The sequence below is a fragment of the Cebus imitator genome, unplaced genomic scaffold (assembly GCF_001604975.1).
Source record: "Cebus imitator isolate Cc_AM_T3 unplaced genomic scaffold, Cebus_imitator-1.0 Scaffold494, whole genome shotgun sequence".
Taxonomy (NCBI): Eukaryota; Metazoa; Chordata; class Mammalia; order Primates; family Cebidae; genus Cebus; species Cebus imitator.
The window spans coordinates 630119-652530 of NW_016107809.1; the positions used below are offsets into that span (position 1 = coordinate 630119).

The 22412-nt window shown below is 40.6% G+C and overlaps 1 protein-coding gene and 1 long non-coding RNA gene across 4 annotated transcripts in view; both read right to left on the minus strand.

The window, feature by feature from the left end:
- LOC108292546 overlaps positions 1-22412 on the minus strand; it is an 87926-nt gene that overhangs the window by 33812 nt on the left and 31702 nt on the right. The window lies entirely within an intron of this gene.
- Positions 2445-3214, minus strand: LOC108292545 (enhancer of rudimentary homolog). Its single transcript, XM_037733132.1, has one exon. It carries the CDS (start codon positions 3143-3145, stop codon positions 2831-2833), a length of 315 nt encoding a protein of 104 aa, XP_037589060.1. The 5' UTR covers positions 3146-3214; the 3' UTR covers positions 2445-2830.

Sequence of the window (22412 nt, forward strand, 5' to 3'; positions counted from 1 at the left end):
TGGAGATCAGCAGTGTCCTGATAAGATCTCAGGAGTTGGGTGGGTGAGCTCAAGCATGCCATAATGGAGTGTAACTGGGATATAACCTTCCTCTAGGAATGCTAGATTGGTAAGGGAAGTGTGTTACAAGTTAGCGTGCATACAACTCTAGTAAACACATTGTGCATGTTCCTTTCCCAAGTGCCAGCAGGGGCATTGCACGTGTGGGCAGCTCACCCCAAGAGAAGAATTAAGGGAGAAGGAAGACAAAACCCCAGAAGTATGGCAACATATAAAATCCCAAGTCAAAGGTCAAACCATGCACCATGGATAACAAGTGTGCACTGTCTTGCAAGTTGTCCACTTGGCCCTCTTCCAAATGTACTTCTTTCCTTTCATTTCAGTTGTAAAGCTTTTTAATATACTTTTACTTTTCTAAGACTTTCCTCAGTCTCTACTTCTGCCTTATGCCCCTTAGGTGAATTCTTTCTTCTGAGGAGGCAAAAACTGAGGCAGACCCATACAGATTTACTGCCAGTAACTCAGATACCTGCCATTGGTAATAAAATGATTAATAGAAATTCATAGAAATGATATCATAGAAATGATTCATAAGAAATGAAACAGGAAATGATAGACACTGGTCCCACCTTGGCACATATTCCAATTGACATATTGCCTCTCAATACCACATCTCTGAGAGGGTGAAAATTAATTGCCTAAGTGGATTTTTTTTTTAACACAGAAGAAGACTGTATGTGCCTGAATTCTTACAAAACTCTGCAAAGGGCTTTCATGCTTAAGTAGCTTTTTCCTCTGGTACCTTTTGATTGATGGATAATTTTCTCACATTCTAACAGATGTCTCAGCCATTTCTGCCACCTGTAGCATAAAATCTTCTGCACATAACATTTATACTAATATAATATGGTAATGAATCAATAGAAATTTTACTGCACTCTGCTTTAAAGAAAAGACATCTCAAGGAAACAAGGTCAGCTCTTCCAGGGATGCTGTCTGGAAGCACTCAGAATGTCAGTGTCTGACATGCTGTCATAGGCTTCCTACAGCAGCCTCTAACATAATTCTGCTGTCCCAAACCCCTGGTAATAGAATTGTTTACCTTTACACCAAGAAGGATGGGAAAGCACCAAAATCTGCATGTGGTTTGTGCCCAGGCCAACTTTGAGGGGTTCGTGCTATAAGACCTAAAGTTCTTATAAGACTGGCCAAAAACATGTCAGCAGGGCCTAAGGTGGTCCCATGTGTGCCAAATGTGCCCATTACAAGTTGAAAGATGCTTTCCTTATCAAGAAAGAGAAAATTGTTGTGAAGATGTTGAAGGCACAAGCAGAGTAAGAAAGCTAAATTTAAAAATGAAGTTTTTTTGAGTTATAAAAAAAATCAAAAGGCAACAAAGACAAGAAGGTCAAAATGAGGCAACTGAGTGAAAAAGAAAAACGGGGGGCTGAGCATGGGGGTTCATGCCTGTAATCCCAGCACTTGGGAGGCTGAGGTGGGAGGATCATTTGAACCCAGGAGTTTGAGACCAGTCTGGGAAACATAGGGCAACCCCATCTCTACAAAAAGAAAATTACCTGGGTGTGGTGATCCACAGATACTCAGGAAGCTGAGGTGGGAGGATAGCTTGAGCCTGGGAGATCGAGGATGCAGCGAGCTATGGTCATGCCACTGCACTCCAGTCTGGGCAACAGAGTGAAACCCTGTCTCTAAAAAACTAAAACTAAAAATCAACTGGCAGTACAGGTTCAACTCCCCCATATCTACTCTTGGAACCATATATGTAATTACTGATCTTCAGAATGATACATGGGAACTGCATTACCATCAGTCTTAAAAAATTGTTTAAGTTTAAAATTTACTAAATGTCTTTTATGAGCCCAGATCTCCTCTAAGTTTTATAGGGAATGAATAAACATGATACATGGTACCTGTCCTCAAGCAGCTTACAGTATAATGTAAATAACACGGAAAATTATTTAAATCATATTAAATGCTAAGCTGAGGGCATTCAATGGAGAGAAGTTCAGATAAGTCTGTATGATAATATTTCAGTGTTTCTAACTGGTCAACTAGCTTGGATGAGTGTATCTTGGTGGATGACCCAGTGGGTGACTGTGAACACATCTCTCTTCCAAGCTTTCTCTTAATATGGCTTGAAATTGTGTTTTATTTTCAGCATCTACATTATAAACTACTTCTAAAACTGTTTCACAATAATGATTCTCAGTTTTTTTTAATATCCTGCATTTGGGCCGTTCATTTTCTGAACCTATAAACAAAACTTATATTTATCCCTATTTAATTATTTCGGTTGTTTGAGGCTCGTTGATACAATTCATTAAAATAATTTAGGCCCTGGTCATATCATTCAATTTACTGGCTTTCCCTCCAAACTTTAGTTACCTGATTCAACTTGGATATATCTTTTATATATATATATATATAACTAAAGGACATTTATTTATTTTTACCAAGACTTTATCTTGAGGACATGGCTAAACTGCATTTCCACCCCCACCCCATCTTGAAGAAGAGTTAGTATAGTGAATGTTATAAAGTAGATATGAACAGCTAACAGTTGTACTGACAAAGTATAATTTTCATCTAAATCATCATAAAAATGTTTAAGTGAAAAAAAAGAAAAAAAGAGGGGGCAATGGGGGTTTCTGACTGAACAAATCCTCACATTTCATCTAATACAGTCAACTTGGCTAAAGTATAACAAAGTGGAAACAGGATTACTATAATACAAAACTTCCACTATAGCACGCTGTACACACCTGTGTTCCAAGCCCACCCCTCATCCCCCGTAATGCTTCCAACACAATTATTTCCCAGCCTGTTGGGCCTGCTGATGAAGGAGCACATAGATCTTCTCTTTAATCCAGTCTTTGTTATGAGGCTGGTATGTCTGGGTATCAGCCCGGTAAACCAGGCAGCTGATGTCTGCCAGATCATCGATGAAATCAAACAACTGACTGATGTCATATGTGATAGAAGGACTGTTGGGATTCATTCTTTTCAGATGTTCTTCATACATTTTACAAACGCCTTCCATGTATTCATTCACAGATTCGTAGCCTGCATAAGTTCTGCATTCTGGCCTCTTGGTAGGCTGTGCCAGCAAAATAGTGTGAGACATGGCACCAAACTCTCTTCACTGCAGCCACTACAGACACTGCCACCACTACACGAGCTTCGGATATATCTTAATTATAAGGAATTTTAGTGCACTGTGAAGTTTTTGAAACATTGTCATATATATTATCTCATTTTATGATCTAAGTCTCTGGGCAGTGATTACTCCCTTTCTTGCAGGTGGGGCCACTGAAAGCTCAAGGCAGTGAGGTGACTTACTAGCAAGTGCAGAGCTAGGACAAGAATTCATGTCTTCAGATTAGTGCCTTGGTACCCTTTCTTTCTTTAAAATACTATATATATTTATATGTATTTCTTCTTTGAAACAGAGTCTTGCTCTGTGTTCAGGCTAGAGTGCAGTGGCACAATCAGAGCTCACTGCAGCCTTACCTTCTGGGCTCAAGAAATCCTCTCATCTCAGCCTCCTGAGTAGCTGAGATCATAGGGGTGCACTGCCATGCCTGGCTAATTTTTAAATTTTTTGTAGAGACAGGGTCTCCCTATGTTGCCCAAGCTGGCCTCAATCTCCTGGACCCAAGTGATCCTCCTGCCTTGTCCTCAAAGTGCTGGGATTACAGGCATGACCACCATGTCCAGCCAAAATATTATATTTTTTCAAAGGAATATTTTTGTTTATTTTTAATTTTAAAGATCACATGTTAAACATGTTAACATTGTATAAACTAAGGTGCTATAGATAGTGAACATCCCCTTTGGTCCTTCTTCCAACCCCACATCCCTCTCCAAATGTACTCACCTAAATCAATTTGGAGTGTATTCTTCAAGACCTTTCCCCATATACTTCTTCATTTCTGGAAATAGTTCATTCTGTGGGATATTGTATTTGTTTGTCTAAACTTGCCTTTTTCACTTTATAAGATATTTTAGAGCTCTTTCCGTGTACCCATTTGCATATATTATTTATCTTTTTGTCTGATGTACAATGTTCGATTACAGGGATGTATATAATTTAACTTTTCCCTGTTGATAGACATTAACAATGTTTGCAGTTTTGGCCAGGCTTGGTGGCTCATGCCTGTAATCCTAGCACTTTGGGAGGCCGAGGCGGGCAAATCACCTGAGGTCGGAAATTGAAGACCAGCGTGGTGGAACCCTGTCTCTACTAAAGCTACAAAAAATTAGCTGGGCATGGTGGCACATGCCTGTAATCCCAGCTACTTGGGAGGCTGAGGCAGGAGAATCGCTTGAACCCAGGAGGCAGAGGTTGCAGTGAGCTGAGATTGCACAATTACACTCCAGCCTGGGCAACAAGAGCAAGACTCCATCTCAAAAAAAAAAAAAAAAAAAAAAGGATGTTTTCAGTTTCAGTTTTATTACTAAAAAATGTACATGAATCACTGGGCTCTCGTGTGAAGATTTCTCTAGGCTGCATAATACCTGGAAGTGGAATTGCCACTTGAAAAGTATGCATATTTGAAATCTTGGTAACAAATGCCAATGTCATCTTCCAGAAAGGTTATATCAATGTATATTCCCATCAGTACATATGAGGGTGGTATTTTCTCACACTTTCAGTAACACTGATTAGTGCTAATTGTTATAGTTTTTATTAATCTGAATTTCTCCAATCACTAATGAGTTTGAGTATCTCATATTTCCTTTTCTATTAATTGCTTATTCTTATAATGGCCTCTCTATTATGACTTATATTGTCTTCATATGGATCTCCAAAAGTAGTGTTGAATAAGGCAGAAACAAGAAAGTTACAAACTACTTTAAGGAACTTCCTCTATGAGGGACAAAAATCTACTAGTAAACATTTGAATGCAAATGTTTGATCAGCAGTGGATTCCCCCAACCAGTTTACAAACCAAGTAACATCCCTCCATTATATTCAAATGAATATTATGAGCATCTTTGCAAAGCATCGTGCTGAAAAAAAGATTAATCATGTCCAGTACTCACATAGTCTATCTTTTATTTAGCTCTTCCAGAAAATAATATGAAGGCAGTTTAGTTGTATTAATGATTAGCTTACAAAGGTTTCTTAATATGCATTCTAGAGTATTGCTGAAAGTAATGCTCAGCTCACACTATAGATGCCATAATCCATTTTTCCTCCTCCTTTTAAAAAACTGTAGTTTTACCTCACTTAGATTTCTGGCACCTGGCTGATTTTCTATTTTCCAGAGATAAGGGGCAGTGGTTCTGAGACCTATAATCTTTCATTCAGTCTGCAAAGCCTATATTCCAGGTCCTCTTTGACTGTCTCCTGATTTGGGTTGTGCTTCAATTCCCTCTCTGTGATATCAGTTCTACCCTTCTCAGTTTGAAGATTATGTTCCTTGCTGGAGAAGAAAGAAACAATTGAGTGCCTCTGCCTTTTCTCTGTTAACACTTAATAGGCTCTTCTCTCTGCAGTCAGTTTATCCTTTCCTTTATCTGCTAGCTTCAAACTGTCTATGTTTCTAAAGGCCTTTCTGTGGTCCTCCTCACTTAGCACTACTCAGCCTCTTCTGGAGTTTTCCTTCTATCACTTTATTACAGGGTTCATATCACCCATTGTCTTATTCTCCTTGGTTTGTGTCCTTTCTCTCATTTTTTGGTGCATGCCATTTCAAAACAGACTTATCAGAGTTTCTGCAGTATAAAGTTTTATTTTTCAGAGTTCATAACTTTAAAAATATATTCCTTTTTATTGCCTCTAACCTCGGGGTTATAATTATGTTTCTGTGAACTTTCTGAAGTTTGCTTTCCAAAAGTGTCAATTACATGTCTACTATAACCAGAGGTTCTTTCTTTATTTCTATATTACAGAATCTGGGATGGCATAATTCCTTTCTTTCATCTTCATAAAGGCAAAGACTGGATTTTATTTCATCTATTTGATGAAGTAAAGATTTCTATCATATAAACATCACCAACGAATCCTTCCTTGCTTGTCAGAATTGAGTGTAAAGTAAAAGTTCCTATCATTCCTTCTTGTACCTTTTGAAAGATGAAATTATCAGGAAAGAAAGTCAAGAATGTATTAAATGCTAAGCTTATTGTGGAGATTTAGAACAGATGTTTAAGTAGTTCAAGTGCCCCATCAATATTATACCTTATCTCTGTGACAGTTTTATCATTTGATTTAGGAAAGCATCCTCCAACTCTTCCATTTAGCCTGACATTCTTAGCATGTTCTCACTCTCACAAATAACACTACTCTCTTCCCTTCATTTAATTCTCTCCAAGTACTGTATGCTGTACATGTGGATTCCATATATTTGCAATTTTGACACATGGGGGTACTGTATATCCATGTTTATCAGACTTGTTTATATTGAAAAACATGCACCATTCCACCACTGAAACCAGTTCCATTTCCTCAAGTGTCACTAACATTTAGGACATCATGTTTATATGAGTGGTAGATTCTATGATGCACCCCTCATTCCCCTTCAGGAATAAAGACATTACTCCAGCGACTGGGAGTGCCACTGAAGCTGGTCTTCAACTGTCAGTCCCTTTGGGGACAGCCTCAGCTGAAGAAAGTGGCCTCATCCCCCACAGCTATGCCCCTTCCAGGGTAGCCTGCATGCATTGACTGGTCTCTCATGCTCAATTCAGAACAGCACTGAGGGTGGTCACATCTTCAGAATTCCTCAGCAGGGTTGGCTGACACAGTCCATTGAGATTGCATTGGAGCTCTACTTCTCCCACTGCTCAATCTTGCTTCTTCTCTTCCACAGGTATTAGTTCCAAGACCATTTTCTAATAAACTCCCTACATGCCATCTCCATCTCAGGATCTGCTTCCTGGGAAACCCAACTAGGGACAATTTGCTTGTTTTACAGTTTCAGGTATATTATATTATCTTGTACATTGCAATATCAATAACTGAGCCTTCAGTATTATTCCCAATCTAGTCTTCTGCTATTTTCTTAGAATCACTGACAATTACTGAGCTTCTCTTCCTCCCTCTATAAATCTTCTTTCCATGCCATCTGTTAACTTCTATTTATATGATTTATAAGTTTCTTCTCACCCTTTCTCTCCTTTTCCTCCAAACTCTATGCAAAGCCCTTTGTCTAGTAAGCTTTGTTTCTGAAACATTTTTTTCTAATTTTCCCAACATGCATTTCTTGCCTTGTTTGTCAGGAATCTGTTATTTTGATATTGTAAATCAGAGTTGAGAAGGAAAAACACTGACATTATCTTCTGAGGCACCTTTTCACTTCCAGCAGTCTTAATTCTCTAAAGGCACAATTTTTGACTAAAGGAGCCCAGATAGTGCTGGTACATTAAGGCCTCTGCCTGTGACCCTGAGAGTCTCCTACAGTAAGGATTCAGTAGGAGGCATTGCCTCCCAAGGGAGGGCACAGTGGGCTCACATTCTTGGAGGAGTTCTCAAGGGCCAATGAGTGCTGTGTGTTAGTTTGGCTTTCTGAGAGCATGATGGGACAGAGTCAAGAGTTCAAGAGTTAAAATGAAGGGGGAAAAAGCAGGCTAGGGCAGGGAAAGATTTCAGACAGCAATGTGAAACTGACAGTGATGAAAGGAAAATGAGAAGGAAGCCGAACTGGTCAGGGAGAACTTCAGACCATGCTGCAGATCTAACAAAGTCTTGGCCAAGCCAGTGAGGAGATTTAGAGCAAAGCCTGTCTATTAGAGGTGTCTAGCAATGAACAGAAATAACCAGGCATACCATCCCTGCTGTATTTGGCCATCGACTAGGGGCTGCTTGGGAAAAACATGGCTTAGGCTTGAAAGTTGAGGTAGGTCCTGGCAGCTGAATGTTTAGTCCTTTCTTGAGGGGTCAAGTGGGGCACCTCCGTCCGTGGCTGCCAGTCCTCCTGTGTGCCATGTGGGTCTCCTTTCCTGTACAGGTTCAGGGACCAGCTCCTCTAGATTCTACTGGGCCCATCTCCCTGAGGGAAAACTTAGAAGGGGAAGGTTAGTGGGATGAACAATATCCCCCATCACTCACAAAACCATCCAGAATGAGATTTCTCATTGCTAGTATGGCAGGAGGGATACGGCCCAGCAGCTCATCTTGTCACCTGCTTTACTGAATCATGATCTGTAGCAACTATGTCAGTTGGCTCCTCCAGGAAGTAGATGCTGAGACACAGTAGGGAGTGTGAGAGGTTTATAAGGGGTGGGGATGCATGGGTAGGAATAACACCTGTGAAAGACAAGAAAAGGAAGCAGGACAGAGTTGGGAAAGCTTTAGACCATGATGTAGACATTACATCTGTGAAAAGACAGGGAAAGAAAGTAGAATTGTGAAGGAAGACCATCAAACCGCAACGCAGATCTGACAATGTTGGTCGACCCAGGGAGAATTCTGGATCAAAGATGGTCTGTTAGAAGAGTCCTACATTGGGTAGAAATGGCCAGGCCCAGGCCCCCACCATGCTCAGCTCCTTACTGGGGGCTGCCTGGGAAGAGCATGGCCTTGGCATTGCAGCTGCAGGCTGTCAGCTAACTGGACCTTTGCAGCTGAGTAGCAAGCTCTGACTTGAAAGGAAACTTCTATGCTGCCACATCTTGCTTGAGCATGCCAACTCAAATTCACTGGCATTGGGGAACCAGGTTTCATTCCCTGTCATGGCACAGTCTCATATCCTTGTCTGACCATGGTTTACAAGGTGACCTATCATCGGGGGTCTAGTTTGAGGTGGCGGGAGGAAGCCTATGTCTGTAAAATAAAGCATTTCTTCCTATGGGGATGTCATCTGTCTCTCTAGGATGCTAGGAGAACATGTGCTTCTCAGCAGCCAGTGGAGCAGGATGTGCTGCTGCTGTTTCTGTGTTCCTGGATCTACCTCCGTCCCGAAAGCTCCATGGTTTCTGAGATAGCTGAAACAGGTATTCATTTCTAAAGTGGCAGGGCATTCAGCATGGAAGGCTTCAAGGAAAGGGTGGGCCACATGCAGGCCAGAGGGAGCCCAGCTCATTCTCAGGCATGCAGGGACCTCATCGTCTCTGAGTAGACAGTAGGTTGGATGGGGTTAAATATTTCATCCTCTGAGTAGAGGAGCCCAAGCAAAATCTCATTTACTCCAAGGTCCAAGTGAATGGGGCAGATTTAAAAGTCTGGAGAATAAGCCATGCTTGTGATTTAATTTGTTTCCATTAGTGGTATTCTCTGTGTTTATTTTCCCGTTGGTTATGACCCAAATTTGGAGCTCAGCCTTTTTGGAACATCTAGCCTCATAGAGGCTGTGCTCTAGTTTTCAAGGGAAGGACATCTATGTTTTAATCAGAGCCTTTAGAAAGGAAGTGCTCAGTATTAAAGGGGCAAACTGTAAAGACAAATGACTCTCACTAGCATGTTCTCTTTGGTCAACCTGGAGGATGGTACATTTTTCGCAGGGGTATTCATCAAACCTTAGTATTCTTTCTTTTAAGAGGGTGATCACTCTGCATATACAAATAAATATTTGGTTGGAAACTCAAGCAAAAAGAGAAACAGCACCCACCCTGAAGTCCTATAACATCTTCCCCAGAGAGTATGCTTTCTAGGTCTAAATTCCTCCCTCATAAAGAAATAATTTTATAGTAATGTCTGACACTTAAGTAGTGATGGCTATTCAGGGACCATTCTGAGCATGTTATAATTACATATTAACCCATTTGACTTTTTCTTTTTCTTTTTTCTTTGAGATGGAGTCTTGCTCTGTTACTCAGCCTGGAGTGCAGTGGTGCTATCTTGGCTAACTGCAACCTCTGCCTCCCAGGATTCAGGTGATTCTCCTGCCTCAGCCTCTTGAATAGCTGGGATTACAGGTGCCCACCACTATGCCTAATTTGTGTGTGTGTGTGTGTATTTTTAGCAGAGATGGGTTTCACCATGTTGGCCAGGCTGGTCAACATGCTCCTGACCAGGCTGGTCTTGAACTCCTGACTCCTGAATGTCTGCCTCGATCTCCTAAAGTTCTGGGATTACAGGTGTGAGCCACTGTGCCTACCCATTTGATTTTCAAATTTTCAAATGGCCCTAACCCATTTGATTTTCACAATAAACTCCATGAGGTAGGTGCTGTTATTTCCCCCATTTTTCAGAGGGTGAAACTGAGGATTAGAGAGGTGCAGTGACTTTTCCAAGGTTACAACAAGCAGCAGGCAATAAAGCGTGTGTACACCTAGAAACCCCTAGACTACACTGCCCTTTAAAATATTCAGCAAGGGCCAAGGCAGGTGGATCATGAGGTCAGGAGATCATGACCATCCTGGCCAACAAGGTGAAACCCTGCCTCTACTAAAATACAAGAAACTAGCCGGGTGTGGTGGCAACGTACCTGTAGTCCCAGCTATTTGGGAGGCTGAGGCAAGGGAATTGCTTGAACCTGGGAGGCAGAGGTCTTAGTGAACCAAGACCATGCTACTGCACTCCAGTCTGGTGACAGAGCAAGGCTCTGTCTCAAAAAAAAAAAAAATTCAGCAAGCCTCCTTATGGTGCCTCAAGAAAAGTTACAGAAAGATTTGAAAATAGTTGGTTATTTGAAAAAATTTAAGCCAAAGAAGAGTCCTTTTTTAGATGGGATCTCCCACCTACATCTCCCCTTTGGAAGCAACATTGTTGCCATATGCCAGGCCTCTGTACTGGGGGCCTGATTCACTTCACTGTTGACTCTGAGGCGGCTCTTTTAAGTCTGCAGGCTGGTCTCACTCTCTGCTCCCTCTTTCTAAGCACCCTTGGCCTGTTGGCAAAGCAATTAACACCTGGAAAGCAGCATTCTACAATAATTAGTTGATCTCTTCCCACTTATTTGCCAAGACTATTCAGTTAGCTTCTTGGTTTAGGAACCTATGAGAAGTCTTTTAAATTCACTTTGGTCTTTTCTAAGTTATTATTTTTTACCCTTAGGAATCCAGCAAAGCAATGAATGCTTCGTAATAAATTAAGGCAGAACATAATTCATTTTAGAAAGATTTTTCTACTGAATGATTTTTTTTCCAGTTAACCTTCTATCTCCCATTACTTAGGGAATGAAATTAAAAAGAATGTCCAATTCCCTGGGCAAGTTGGTTAATCAGTATTTCAATGTAAAACAAAGTTAATATTTATGGCCATTAATTTGATTTTTCTCCAGAGAGTCTATTCATTTGATTAATATTTTTTCCTTGTAACTCTCTCACCTACCTTGTGAATCTCTCCAATCTAATATTTCCTTGGTTGAGAATAGTTTGAGAATTCTGCTTGCACTATAAAAAAAAGTTCATGAAATTGGCTGATGGGATAAATATCACAGAGCTATTCATGAGACCTGGGACTCCACATCATTTTTCTTATCACCTAAAGCACAGCAGCTTGACATCTGTGAGGCTCTGGTTTGTGTTCCAGCACCAGCTGGACAATATTGATTGGCCATAAGATTGTGTGATGTGTATTACTTGCCAGCTTTTAGAATTAACTGAGCCCAGCGTCATGTCCTTTCACCAGGTTTCTGGATGTCATATGTATAAGATTCATCAAAGCCCGTGGAGCATTTTCTAGGTTCCAGTGAAGCGAGGGCCATATTTCTCAAATTAGGGCCCATGTCCACCAACATCAGATCACCTTAGGGACAGTGTTAAAATGGAAATGCCTCAGTCCCTGGCAGAACTACTGCATGAGAATATTCAGGTCGGGTCCAGGTATGGGTGTTTTTAAAATTCTTAAGCACATTGAAGTTTAAGGACCATAAGCTAGCCAAAGTAAATAGTGCAAGTTAAGAATCAGCTGAAGGTCCTGTTTTTTCATAGATATTCACAAGCTGGTTCTAAAATTTATATGGAAAGACAAAGGAATTAGAATAGTCAAAAGAATTCTGAAAAAAAAAATAACAAGGTTGGAGGATTCATATCACCTGGTTTCAAGACTTATTAAAAAGCTATAGCAATCAAGACTGTGTGGTATTGGCAAATATAGGTACAGAGATCAGGGGAACAGAAGGGAGAACCCAGAAATAGACTCACAAGTATGGTCAACTGAGTTTTGATAAAGTGCAAATTCAATTCAAAGGAGAAGGGACAGTCTTTGTAACAAATGGTGTGGGAACAATTGGATGGTCATATGCATAAGAGTGAACCACAAACCATATCCCAAGCTTTATATAAAAATTAACTCAAAATGGGTCATGTAACTAAATATAAATGTAAAACTATAAAACTTTTAGAAGAAAACAGGAGAAAATGTTTGTGAACTTGAGCTGGACAAAGAGTTGTTAGAACAGCAAAAGTATAATCCCTAAAAGAAAAAAAAATGGATAAATGGGGACTTGATTAAAACTTCGTTTTATCTTGCATAGACATTACTAAGAGAATGAATGATAAGTTACAGACTGGGAGAAAATATTTGCACATCACATATATGACAAAGGCCTTTTATTCAAAAAAAAAATATAAAGAACTCTCAAAAACTTAACAGTAAGAAAACAAATCAATAAAAAATGAGCAAAGGTTTGAACAGATACTTTGTCAAAGAAGGTAATACATGATGGCAAATAAATACATGGAAAGATGCTCAACATCATTATTAGGGAAACACAAATTAAAAACATAATGAGACAACACTGTACATGTATTAGGATGACTAAAACAATACAAAGCAAAACAAAATAGAATGAAACAAACTGATAATTCCAAGAGCTTATGGGGATGATGTGGAGTAACTGAAATTCATATTGCTGATAAAAAGATCAGATGGTACAGTCATATTGTATTCTTAGAAAATGGTAGTGTTTTTTAAAACATAGAGTTTCACCCAGCAATTCCATCTGTAGGTGTCTATCCAATACAACTGAAAATTTACGTTCACACAAAATCCTGCATGTGAATATTTATAAAAGGTTTACTCATAAATGCCCCAGACTGGCAACAATCTGAATGTCTTTCAACTGGTGAATGCATAAGCAGACTATATCCATTCAATGGAACACTATTCAGCAAAAAAGAATGAACTATTTTATATGCACCAAAATAAATGACTCTCAAATGCATTTTTCTAAGTGAAACAAGCCAGTGGCTACATACTACAGATTTCCTATTACATGACATTAAGGAAAGAACTGATTGGTGGTTTCCAGGAACTCAGGGAAAGGGGAGGTTTTATTTTGTTTTGTTTTTCCCCACAAAGGGCAGCATGTATGCAGGGAAGCATGGAGCTGTTTCAAGTCTTAACTGTGATTTGATTACATCACTATACATTTGTCATGACTCAGAACTATATGCCAAAAAACTTTTGTGATCATAAATAAAAATTTTTAAAATAATCAGCTGAGGCATATCTGACTCAAAATTGCAAAACCAATATTCATTGTCTATTATGAGCAGAACCTGGACTGGTGTTGGGAGGAAAACGACACCTCACAGTAAGGCTCCTCCGCCCCAAAGACACCGATCCACTGGTACACAAACAACTGCTATTGAGGCAGTGAGGGATATGGGCTCAGAAAAGGAACAAAGAGGGTCTAAGTGAAGAAGCCTGGATTCTTATTAGGAGCATTCTCAGTTTGGAAAACTGTAAGGCTGAGTCATAATAAAAAATAGAGCAGATTATAAACTGACAAAAATAAGATATGAGAAAGTTATGAGCATGGAAAAATATAGTCATTGATCTGGGATGGTAAGGCAATAGAAGCAAACTCTAAGTGTAATGAGATTGAATCAATGGATATGATGCTATTTTTTGAAAAGGCAAATCAACTCATTCACTACTGATTCCTCTTAAGGAAGGGAAATGAACGGGTAAAGGGTATGAAGTTGTGCTGACTTTAGATTCTGTTAGCAATTTCTTTATGCCTTCCCTACTCCCCATATAACAGTTCTGTGCTCTGAGAGCTACTGTTCCAAGAAAAGCCAAGTCTTCCCTAAGTGGATATGAAGGCTATTATGCAGAGAAATCACTGTCCTTCCTGGGTGTGAGGGAGTCATTTAGTAGTTAGATCCTAAAGAGGAGGTTGGTATGAAATTAAAACCCTCTACTTAGAGCATCATGTGTCTAGAATAGTGGTTCTCAAAGCATGGACCCTGAACCAGCTGCAAGGCACCATTTGGATGCTTGATAGAATTGCAGATTCTGAGGTTTTACTCCAGACCTGCTGAATCAAAAACTCTGGGCTTGAGCCCAGCAAATCCTCCAGGGGATTCTGATGAGCTTTTGAGAGTTTGTGAAGATGTCAAAAGTGAATCTCGTGCTTAACTATTGCAACCTGCTGAAGCTGATAAAGGAATATCAACTTTTAGTGACCCACCCGCCCTCACAGAGACCATCACTGGGCTTAACTGAACACTCTCCTAACAGCTGAGCAATGGGTCTTGTTTTAAGCAGCCATATAAAACTTATGGTCTGGGTCTGTCCTCTTCAGAGCATTAGTTTTCAGGGCTTAATTAGCATAACCACCTTGAATCCCCCCATTTCTACAGCATTTACATAATTCTGACTTTTCCCCTCAGCAAACTAGTCAGTTATTATTATTATTATTATTTTTTGAGACGGAGTCTTGCTTTGTTGCCAAGGCTGGAGTGCAGTGGCACAATCTCGGCTCACTGCAAATCATCTGCCTCCAGGTTCAAGCGATTTTCCTGCCTCAGCCTCCTGAGTAGCTGGGATTACAGGCACATGCCATCACGCACAGCTAATTTTTATATTTTTATTAGAGATGGGGTTTCACCATGTTGGTCAGGCTGGTCTCAAACTCCTGACCTTGTGATCTGCCTGCCTCGACCTCCCAAAGTGCTGAGATTACAGGTGTGAGCCACTGCACCCAGCTTTTTTTTTTTTAAACTGATGACAGGGTTTTCCTCCCCAGGCTGAAATGCTATGTTGTGATCACTGCTCATTGCAACCTCCAACTCCTGGGCTCAATTGATCCTCCCAAATAGGGAGGATCTAATTGATCCAAACAGTGCTACTACAAGTGTACCATAACTGTATGTTACATTGAAGCTGGGTGATTTGAGATGTGGCAGGGTACAGGGCTCTCAGAGGAGGGAATGGTCAGCAAAACCCAGAGGAAGGCTTCTGTGCGGAGAGGATAGGCTGAAGGGAGCTAAGACTTTTGGTCAGTGGAGCAAGAGAAAGCTGGGAAAGCTGGGAAGGAGAACATAAATACCCTGGGCTCACTTTTTTTTTTTTTTTTTTTTTTGGGATGGAGTCTCACTGTGTCATTCAGGCTGGAGTGCAGTGGCACAATCTCTGCTCACTACAACCTCCACCTCCTGGGTTCAAGTGATTCTCCTGCCTCACCCTCCCAAGTAACTGGGACTACAGGCATACACCACTACTACCAGCTAATTTTTGTATCTTTAGTAGAGATTGGGGTTTCACCATGTCGGCCAGGCTTGTCTTGAACTCCTGACCTCATGTGATACACTCAACTCAGCGTCCCAAAGTGCTGGGATTACAGGCATGAGCCACTGCACCTGGCCAGGGAATAGATTCTCGATTGGGTTGGCCTCACGCTTTCCCCTCCTTCCTTTTCCTTCTGCCAGGAGTCCCCATTGTCCAATTGGAAACAACTGGAAACCTGAAGTCAAGTCGAGCCAGCCTCTATAAGCAGAAAGATGGAGAAGGCTACTCTCTGCCAGAGGGAACCTTAGTTTAATTAGGTCCCAACTATTTTTGTTTTTGTTGTATTTGCTTTTGGGTTCTTGGTCACAAACTCTTTGCCTAAGCCAATGTCTAGAAGAGTTTTTCTGATGTTATCTTCTAGAGTTTTTATGGTTTCAAGTCTTAGATTTAAGTCTTAAGTCTTTGATCCAACTTGAGTTGATTTTTGCATAATGTGAGAAATGAGAATGCAGTTTGGCTTGCCAATTATCCCAGCACCATTTGTTGAATAGGGTGTCCTTTCCCCACTTTATTTTTTTGTTTGTTTTATCAAAGATCAGTTGGCTGTCAAGTATTTGGCTTTATTTCTCTATTATGTTCTCTTGGTCTATGTGCCTGTTTTTATAGCAGAACAATACTATTTTGGTAATTATAGCCTCGTAGCATAGTTTGAAGTCAGGTAATGTGATGCCTCCAGATTTGTTATTTTTGCTTAGTCTTGCTTTTGTTGTGTGGGCAGCCTCCAGCTGAATCCATGTTTCTGCAAAGAACATGAGTTAGTTCTTTTTTATGGCTGTGTAGTATTTCATAGTCTATATGTACCACATTTTATTTATCCAATCCACTGTTGATGGTCACCTAGGCTGATTCCTTGTCTTTGCTATTGTGAATAGTGCTGCAATGAACATATGAGTTCAAGTGTTTTTCTGGTAGAATGATTTATTTTCCTTTGGGTATATACCAGGTAATGGGGTTGCTGGGTCAAATCACAGTTCTAAGTTGTTTGAAAAATCTCCAAACTGCTTTCCACAGTAGCTGAACTAAGTTTCATTCCTATCAACTGTGTACGTGTTTCTTTTCTCCACAACTTCACTAGCATGTTATTTTTTGACTTTTTAATAATAGACAATCTGAATGGTGTGAGATGGTATCTCATTGTGGTTTTAATTTGCATTCCTCTGATGATCAGTGATGATGAACATTTTTTCATGTTTGTTGGCTGCATGTATGTCTTTTGAAAAGTGGCTGTTCATATCATTTGCCCATTTTTAATTGGATTGTATTTTGTTGATTTGTTTAAGTGCCTTGTAGATTTTGGATATTAGACCTTTGTCAAGTGCATAATTTGTAAATATTTTCTCCCATTCTCTAGTTGTCTGTTTACTCTTGATAATTTCTTTTGCTGTGCAGAAGCTTTTTAGTTAAATTCTATCCCAATTGTCAATTGTTATTATTGCAATTGCTTTTGGGAATTTAGCTATAAACTTTTTTTACCAAAGCTGATGTCAAAAGGACTGTTTCCTAGGTTTCTTCTAGGATTTTTATAGTTTGAGATCTTACATTTGAATCTTTAGTCCATCTTGAGTTAATTTTTATACTTTAGTCCATCTTGAGTTAATTTTTGTTAAAGGTAGGGATCCAGTTTTATTCTTTTGCATACACCTAGCCAGTTGTCCTAGCACTATTTATTGAACAAGAATGTCCTTTCCCCACTGTTTGTTTTTGTTGACTTTGTCAAAGGTCAAATGGTTGTAGTTGTGCAGCTTTATGTTTGGGTTCTCTATTCTGTTCCATTGGTCTGTGTCTGTTTTTGTACAAGTACCATAATGCTTTAGTCACTGCAGCCTTCTAGAATAGTTTGAAGGTAATTATTATTATTATTATTATTATTATTATTATTATTTTGAGATGGAGTCTTTCTTTGTCACCCAGGCTGGAGTGCAATGGTGCAATTTCAGTCCACTGCAACTTCCACCTCCTGGGTTCAAGCAATTCTCATGCCTAACCCTCCTGAGTAGCTGGGATTACAGACACCCACCACCACTCTCAGCTAATTTTTGTATTTTTAGTAGAGACTGGTTTTCACCATGTTGGTCAGGCTGGTCTTTCACTTCTCACCTCAGGTGATCCACCTGCACCAGCCTCCCAAAGTACAGGAATTAGAGGCATCAGCCATCAGCCATTGTGCCTGACCTGAAGGCAATTCTTAATAAACTTATTCAATTAAACAGCTCATCACTCCATCTCTAACTAGTCTATAAAAGTAGAAGTCACTTTACATAGAAAAACAAAGAATCCAGGCCAAGTGCAGTGGCTCACACCTGTAATCCTAGCATTTTGGGAAGCCAAGGTGGGAGGATCGCTTGAGCACAGGAGTTTGAGACCAACCTGGGCAACATAGGAAGACCCCCATTTCTACAAAAAAAATTTAAAAAGAAAATTATCCAGGCAGGATGGTGCGGCTGTGGTCTCAGCTATTCAGGAAGCTGAGATGGGAGCATCACTTGAGCCTGGGAGGTGGAAGCTGCAGTGAGCTGTGATGGCGCCACTGCACTCCAGCCTGGAGAAAAAAATAAACAACAACACATGATCTCCTCCAAAGCCTGCACTATCTCCTCCAAATCATAATGAGGTATTGTCATAATTTGCATGGTCTCAAACTTGATCTATGCTGGGACATTGCCTCCCAGGGTGGGTGGACAGGTGCTGGTGGGGAGCTGAAGTGAGGCAGGAACCTGCTTTACCAAACAGATAAGAATCAGGAAAACTATCCCAGTTGTAGATGCTGATACAGAGCAGGAAAGGAGTCTAAGACTGTCTCAGCCCTCATTTCTGACTTTAATTTTGGCAGGACATGGACGCAGCAGTGGAAAGCCTCCATCTCCAAGAATTTGGAGCTAAGGAAAACATAAGGTCACCTTCTGAGTTGAACTAGTAAAATTCACATACAATGGATGTGATTAGTCACCTTTTGGAGTAAAGCAGCAGTGGAAAGCCTCCATCTCCATGAATTTGGAGCTAAGGAAAACATAAGGTCACCTTCTGAGTTGAACTAGTAAAATTCACATACAATGGATGTGATTAGTCACCTTTTGGAGTAAAGCTAGAGAATATTTGAAATGGTTGGACCTCACAAGACTTCAATCAAGGTAAATGATTTGGGTGTAATCAGAGGAAGGCAGGTCCAGAATATGAACATCATTTAGTAGAAGGCATTTAACCAATTGTGTTGTAGACTTCCTGGAGGAAGGCTATGTGAAGGTAGGTGTTGGTGTGCAGGGAGGTTGGACAGAAAGGGAGGCGGTCAGCTTGGGCTATGGAAATCCCCGGGAATCATAACTAGGCAGTGTCCAACCAAGCATGATGTAGAGAGACCCTGCCCTTTGTGCCCTCATGGTTGTTGGAGAAGTTGCTCTGCTGGGGATCAGTAGTCTCTTCTCAGCACTCTCAGTGCCTTTTGCACAGCACCTAGGTTTATTCCTCGTCCTTGTTATTATGAATAATGCTACAATGAACATAATGAGTGAAAGTGTCTTGTTCACCTGTTGTTGGCTTTCCAGACATTCTCATCCTAGGACAGGCTGCCCTGGATGGTGAACATTAGCTTTTCAGTCCCTGGGAAGAAATGTTTCCCATTGTGAGTTTATCAGTTGGTCATAAGGTTAGACTCATGGATTTGATTTACTTGAGTGACCTCAGATTCTGAAAACTTCTGAGATCTTGGTGAGGGTAGATGGTGGAATTTGGAAAGTGCTCAGTTCCTCAAGGGGATACTACCTATGAGACCTCGTGGTTGGCAGCATAGCCTTTTCTCAGAACATGCTAATCTCATCATCAGTCCTTTTCTGCCTTCGGCAGACACTATCTACTTAGGTCAATGACTGTCAACCCTATCAAGCTCAAAAGCCTATTCTTAAATGAATATTTTATTATGTTCTCTTTACTATTCTGAAAAGAAATTCACAAGCAGGCCAAGCCAGGCGAATCACTTGAGTCCAAGAGTTTGAGGCTGCAGTGAGCTATGATCAGCCACTGCAAGATCCAGCCTGGCTGACAGAGCGAGACCCTATCTTTAAGAAGAAGAAATTCACAAGTAATACAACCTCCTATTCATATATTTTAAAGTCATTTTTAAAATAAGAAAACTGGTAAAGAGAAATACTTTGTAATAAAATTGTATGTTTTAGCAAATTCTAATGTTGGGGATGACTAACTGGAAGACCTAATGAAGTAGTTGCTTTGAGATCAGAGTGAGGGTGGCAGAGACAAATGTAGATAGAGATAGGTGTGCTGGCAATTCAAATACAAAGAGTGATGTTGCTGTCAGTGAAGTGTTTTTCTGGAATTGTGACTACTGTTGGTAGATTTCCAAACCAAAGTATAGTCTTTTTTGCTTTAAAAATGCAGAGAGGGCCAGGCACAGTGGCTCACGCCTGTAATCTCAACACTTTGGGAGGCTGAGGTGGGCGGATCACTTGAGGTGAGGAGTTTGAGACCAACCTGGGCAACATAGTGAAACCTCACTTCCACTAAAAATACAAAAATTAGCCGGGTGTGGGGGCTCACACCTGTAATCCCAGCTCTTGAGGAAGCCGAGGTGGGTAGATCATTTGAGGTCAGATATTCGAGACCAGCCCGGGCCACATGGTGAAACCCCGTCTCTACTAAAAATACAAAAATTAACCAGGCGTGTGGCCTGTGCCTGTAGTCCTAGCTACTCTGGAGGCTGAGGTATGATAATTACTTGAACCCAGGAGGTGGAGGTTGCAGTGAGCCAGAATTGCACCACCGCACTCCAGCCTGGGTGACAGAGCAAGACTCTGTCTCAAAAAAAAAAAGCAGTGAGAGCATATATGGAAAATATCATGTACATTAAAACTTTGCAAAGGTAATCTATGTTTCTAAGTAAAATGGAATTCTGTTTCACACCCAGAGAATTGCAAACAGGTTTTTCACACAAATGTTCAGTGTAACCTTTGAAGGTTTTACAGGGCACAGAACATTTCTTCATTGTTGTGCCTGTGCTGCACATGACTAGATAGCTAGCATCCTTGGTTCCCTCTCAGCAAATGCCACCAGTACTACTCCAATAATTATGAGAGCCAAAAATACCCCTTCAAGTGTCTGATACATCCCCTAGGTGGTAGTACCAATGCTGTTGAGAGACACTGAATTAAGTGAGCAGGAATTGATACGAGGGTGCAATAATGCAAACGTGCTGTTTCCCACAGCACAATCATTCCATGGCCTGGCATGACAGAAAACCCTTGGTAGCTGAAAGAAGGCAAAGGCTGCATGAGAATAGGGCCAAGTGCAAGGTCTAGAGGGGGAAGCAGAGTTCCAGGGATGACAATGTCAGAAATTTGGAGGGGAAACCAGGGTAACAGTTTACCTCTGGGACCTTGGCCAGCATATGGATGGGGCCAACATAGAAAGAACTGAGGCTCTGGGCCAGAAGGATACACAGGTTTGTCCTTGGTGCCTGAGATCCCAGATCTGGCTGAAATGAAGGATTAAGGGTCAATGCAGGAGTCTGGAAGCATTGGCTTTGTTTCTAAAATTTGAGTCTGGGGATGTGACTTATTTCCAAATTCCTTATGCATAGCCCCACTCAGAGATGACTCAATGTCTTGAATGAACTTAGGTCTTCTCAAGTAGTAGCAGCAGAGAAGAAAGCTGAGGCAGGAGACACAACAGTCTCCATTTATCAGTGCCAATCATGTGATTGAAAAGGGGATGTCTATACCACACCATCTGATTTTCTTATATCAGAGTATTCTTTGTCCTCATTTTAACCCAAACAAATCAACTCATTATTCAAACAAAAACAAGCGTTCGAGAGAACAAGAGTTCAACGGTGTTAGCAGCCATGCCTCACTCCACCCCTACACCAACTCTTGATTTCTTCCGGATGGACACAAACAGCTGCTTGGAACTCAGATTTGGAGTTCATTTTCCACAAGTAGGGTCATGAAGGTGTGGCCATCAATTAAGGCAATGCTCACACTGAATACCACAATTTACAAGGGTAAGTAGATAATTATGCTGAGAGCCCAGGCTGAGTCCAGGCACCACAATCCATGCTTTGTAACACAGAAGCCGAAAAACACTTCCATAAAATGATATTCCCTGAAGACCATCTGAACAGGATGAAGCCTCATCTCCTATGCTTCTGATCCCAAAGCCATATCCAAGACAACTATCTAATCTCTGCTCAGAATTCAAACTACTTAATGTTTTTATTCCATTGAGCAGGCTCCTTTGTGGATACATTTCCTGAAAAACAACAAAAAAGCTCTTATCTCAATTATGAGGTCCTATTACTTCATCTGTCCCATATTCATTATAGTAGATAGTCATGAGACGAACAAGTTTAGCTTTACAGTCCTTAATGAAATGTATTAGCAAAATTGAGCACAAAAAAAAAAGAGACAGAGAAGAACTCTGTACATGAAGAAAATTTTCCATTTTAGCATATAAAAAGAGGGAAGGAACTAAAGAAGAAATTATCTGCAATCACAGAACAATCAAAGAGATAGCTGACTTGTCCTCCCTCCCATCCTCATAAGCTTTGATTTAATCATGCTTAATATATTGCAGAATTATACTCTTGAAGTCCTGAGTCATTTTGCTGGCCTCTCTGACATCTGTCCCTCCACTCTTTCCTATTCTTTCCTGGGATCTCCTATCTCCCACTGGACAGCTTTCGCCAAGACTGGCTCTGCCCCTACCCCTCGAGCACATGCCTGGGTAGATTTGAGGGCCACTTACCTTTTGGGTTTTGCCCTCAGTGCCACAGAGCAAGGATTTGATCCCCTGGTAGTTTAAGATCTGAGACATCACTAGAAGTTCCTCTGAACAAAGCATTCTGTGAAAAGGAAGGGAATCTACATATATGTGTCAATATATTTATCTTGCTTTTCTTCTATGTAAAGGTATCCTTTGGATTTTCTTCCTGTGTGTATCTCATTTTAATCAAGATCTACTTCCCTGCCCAGAAACCCTT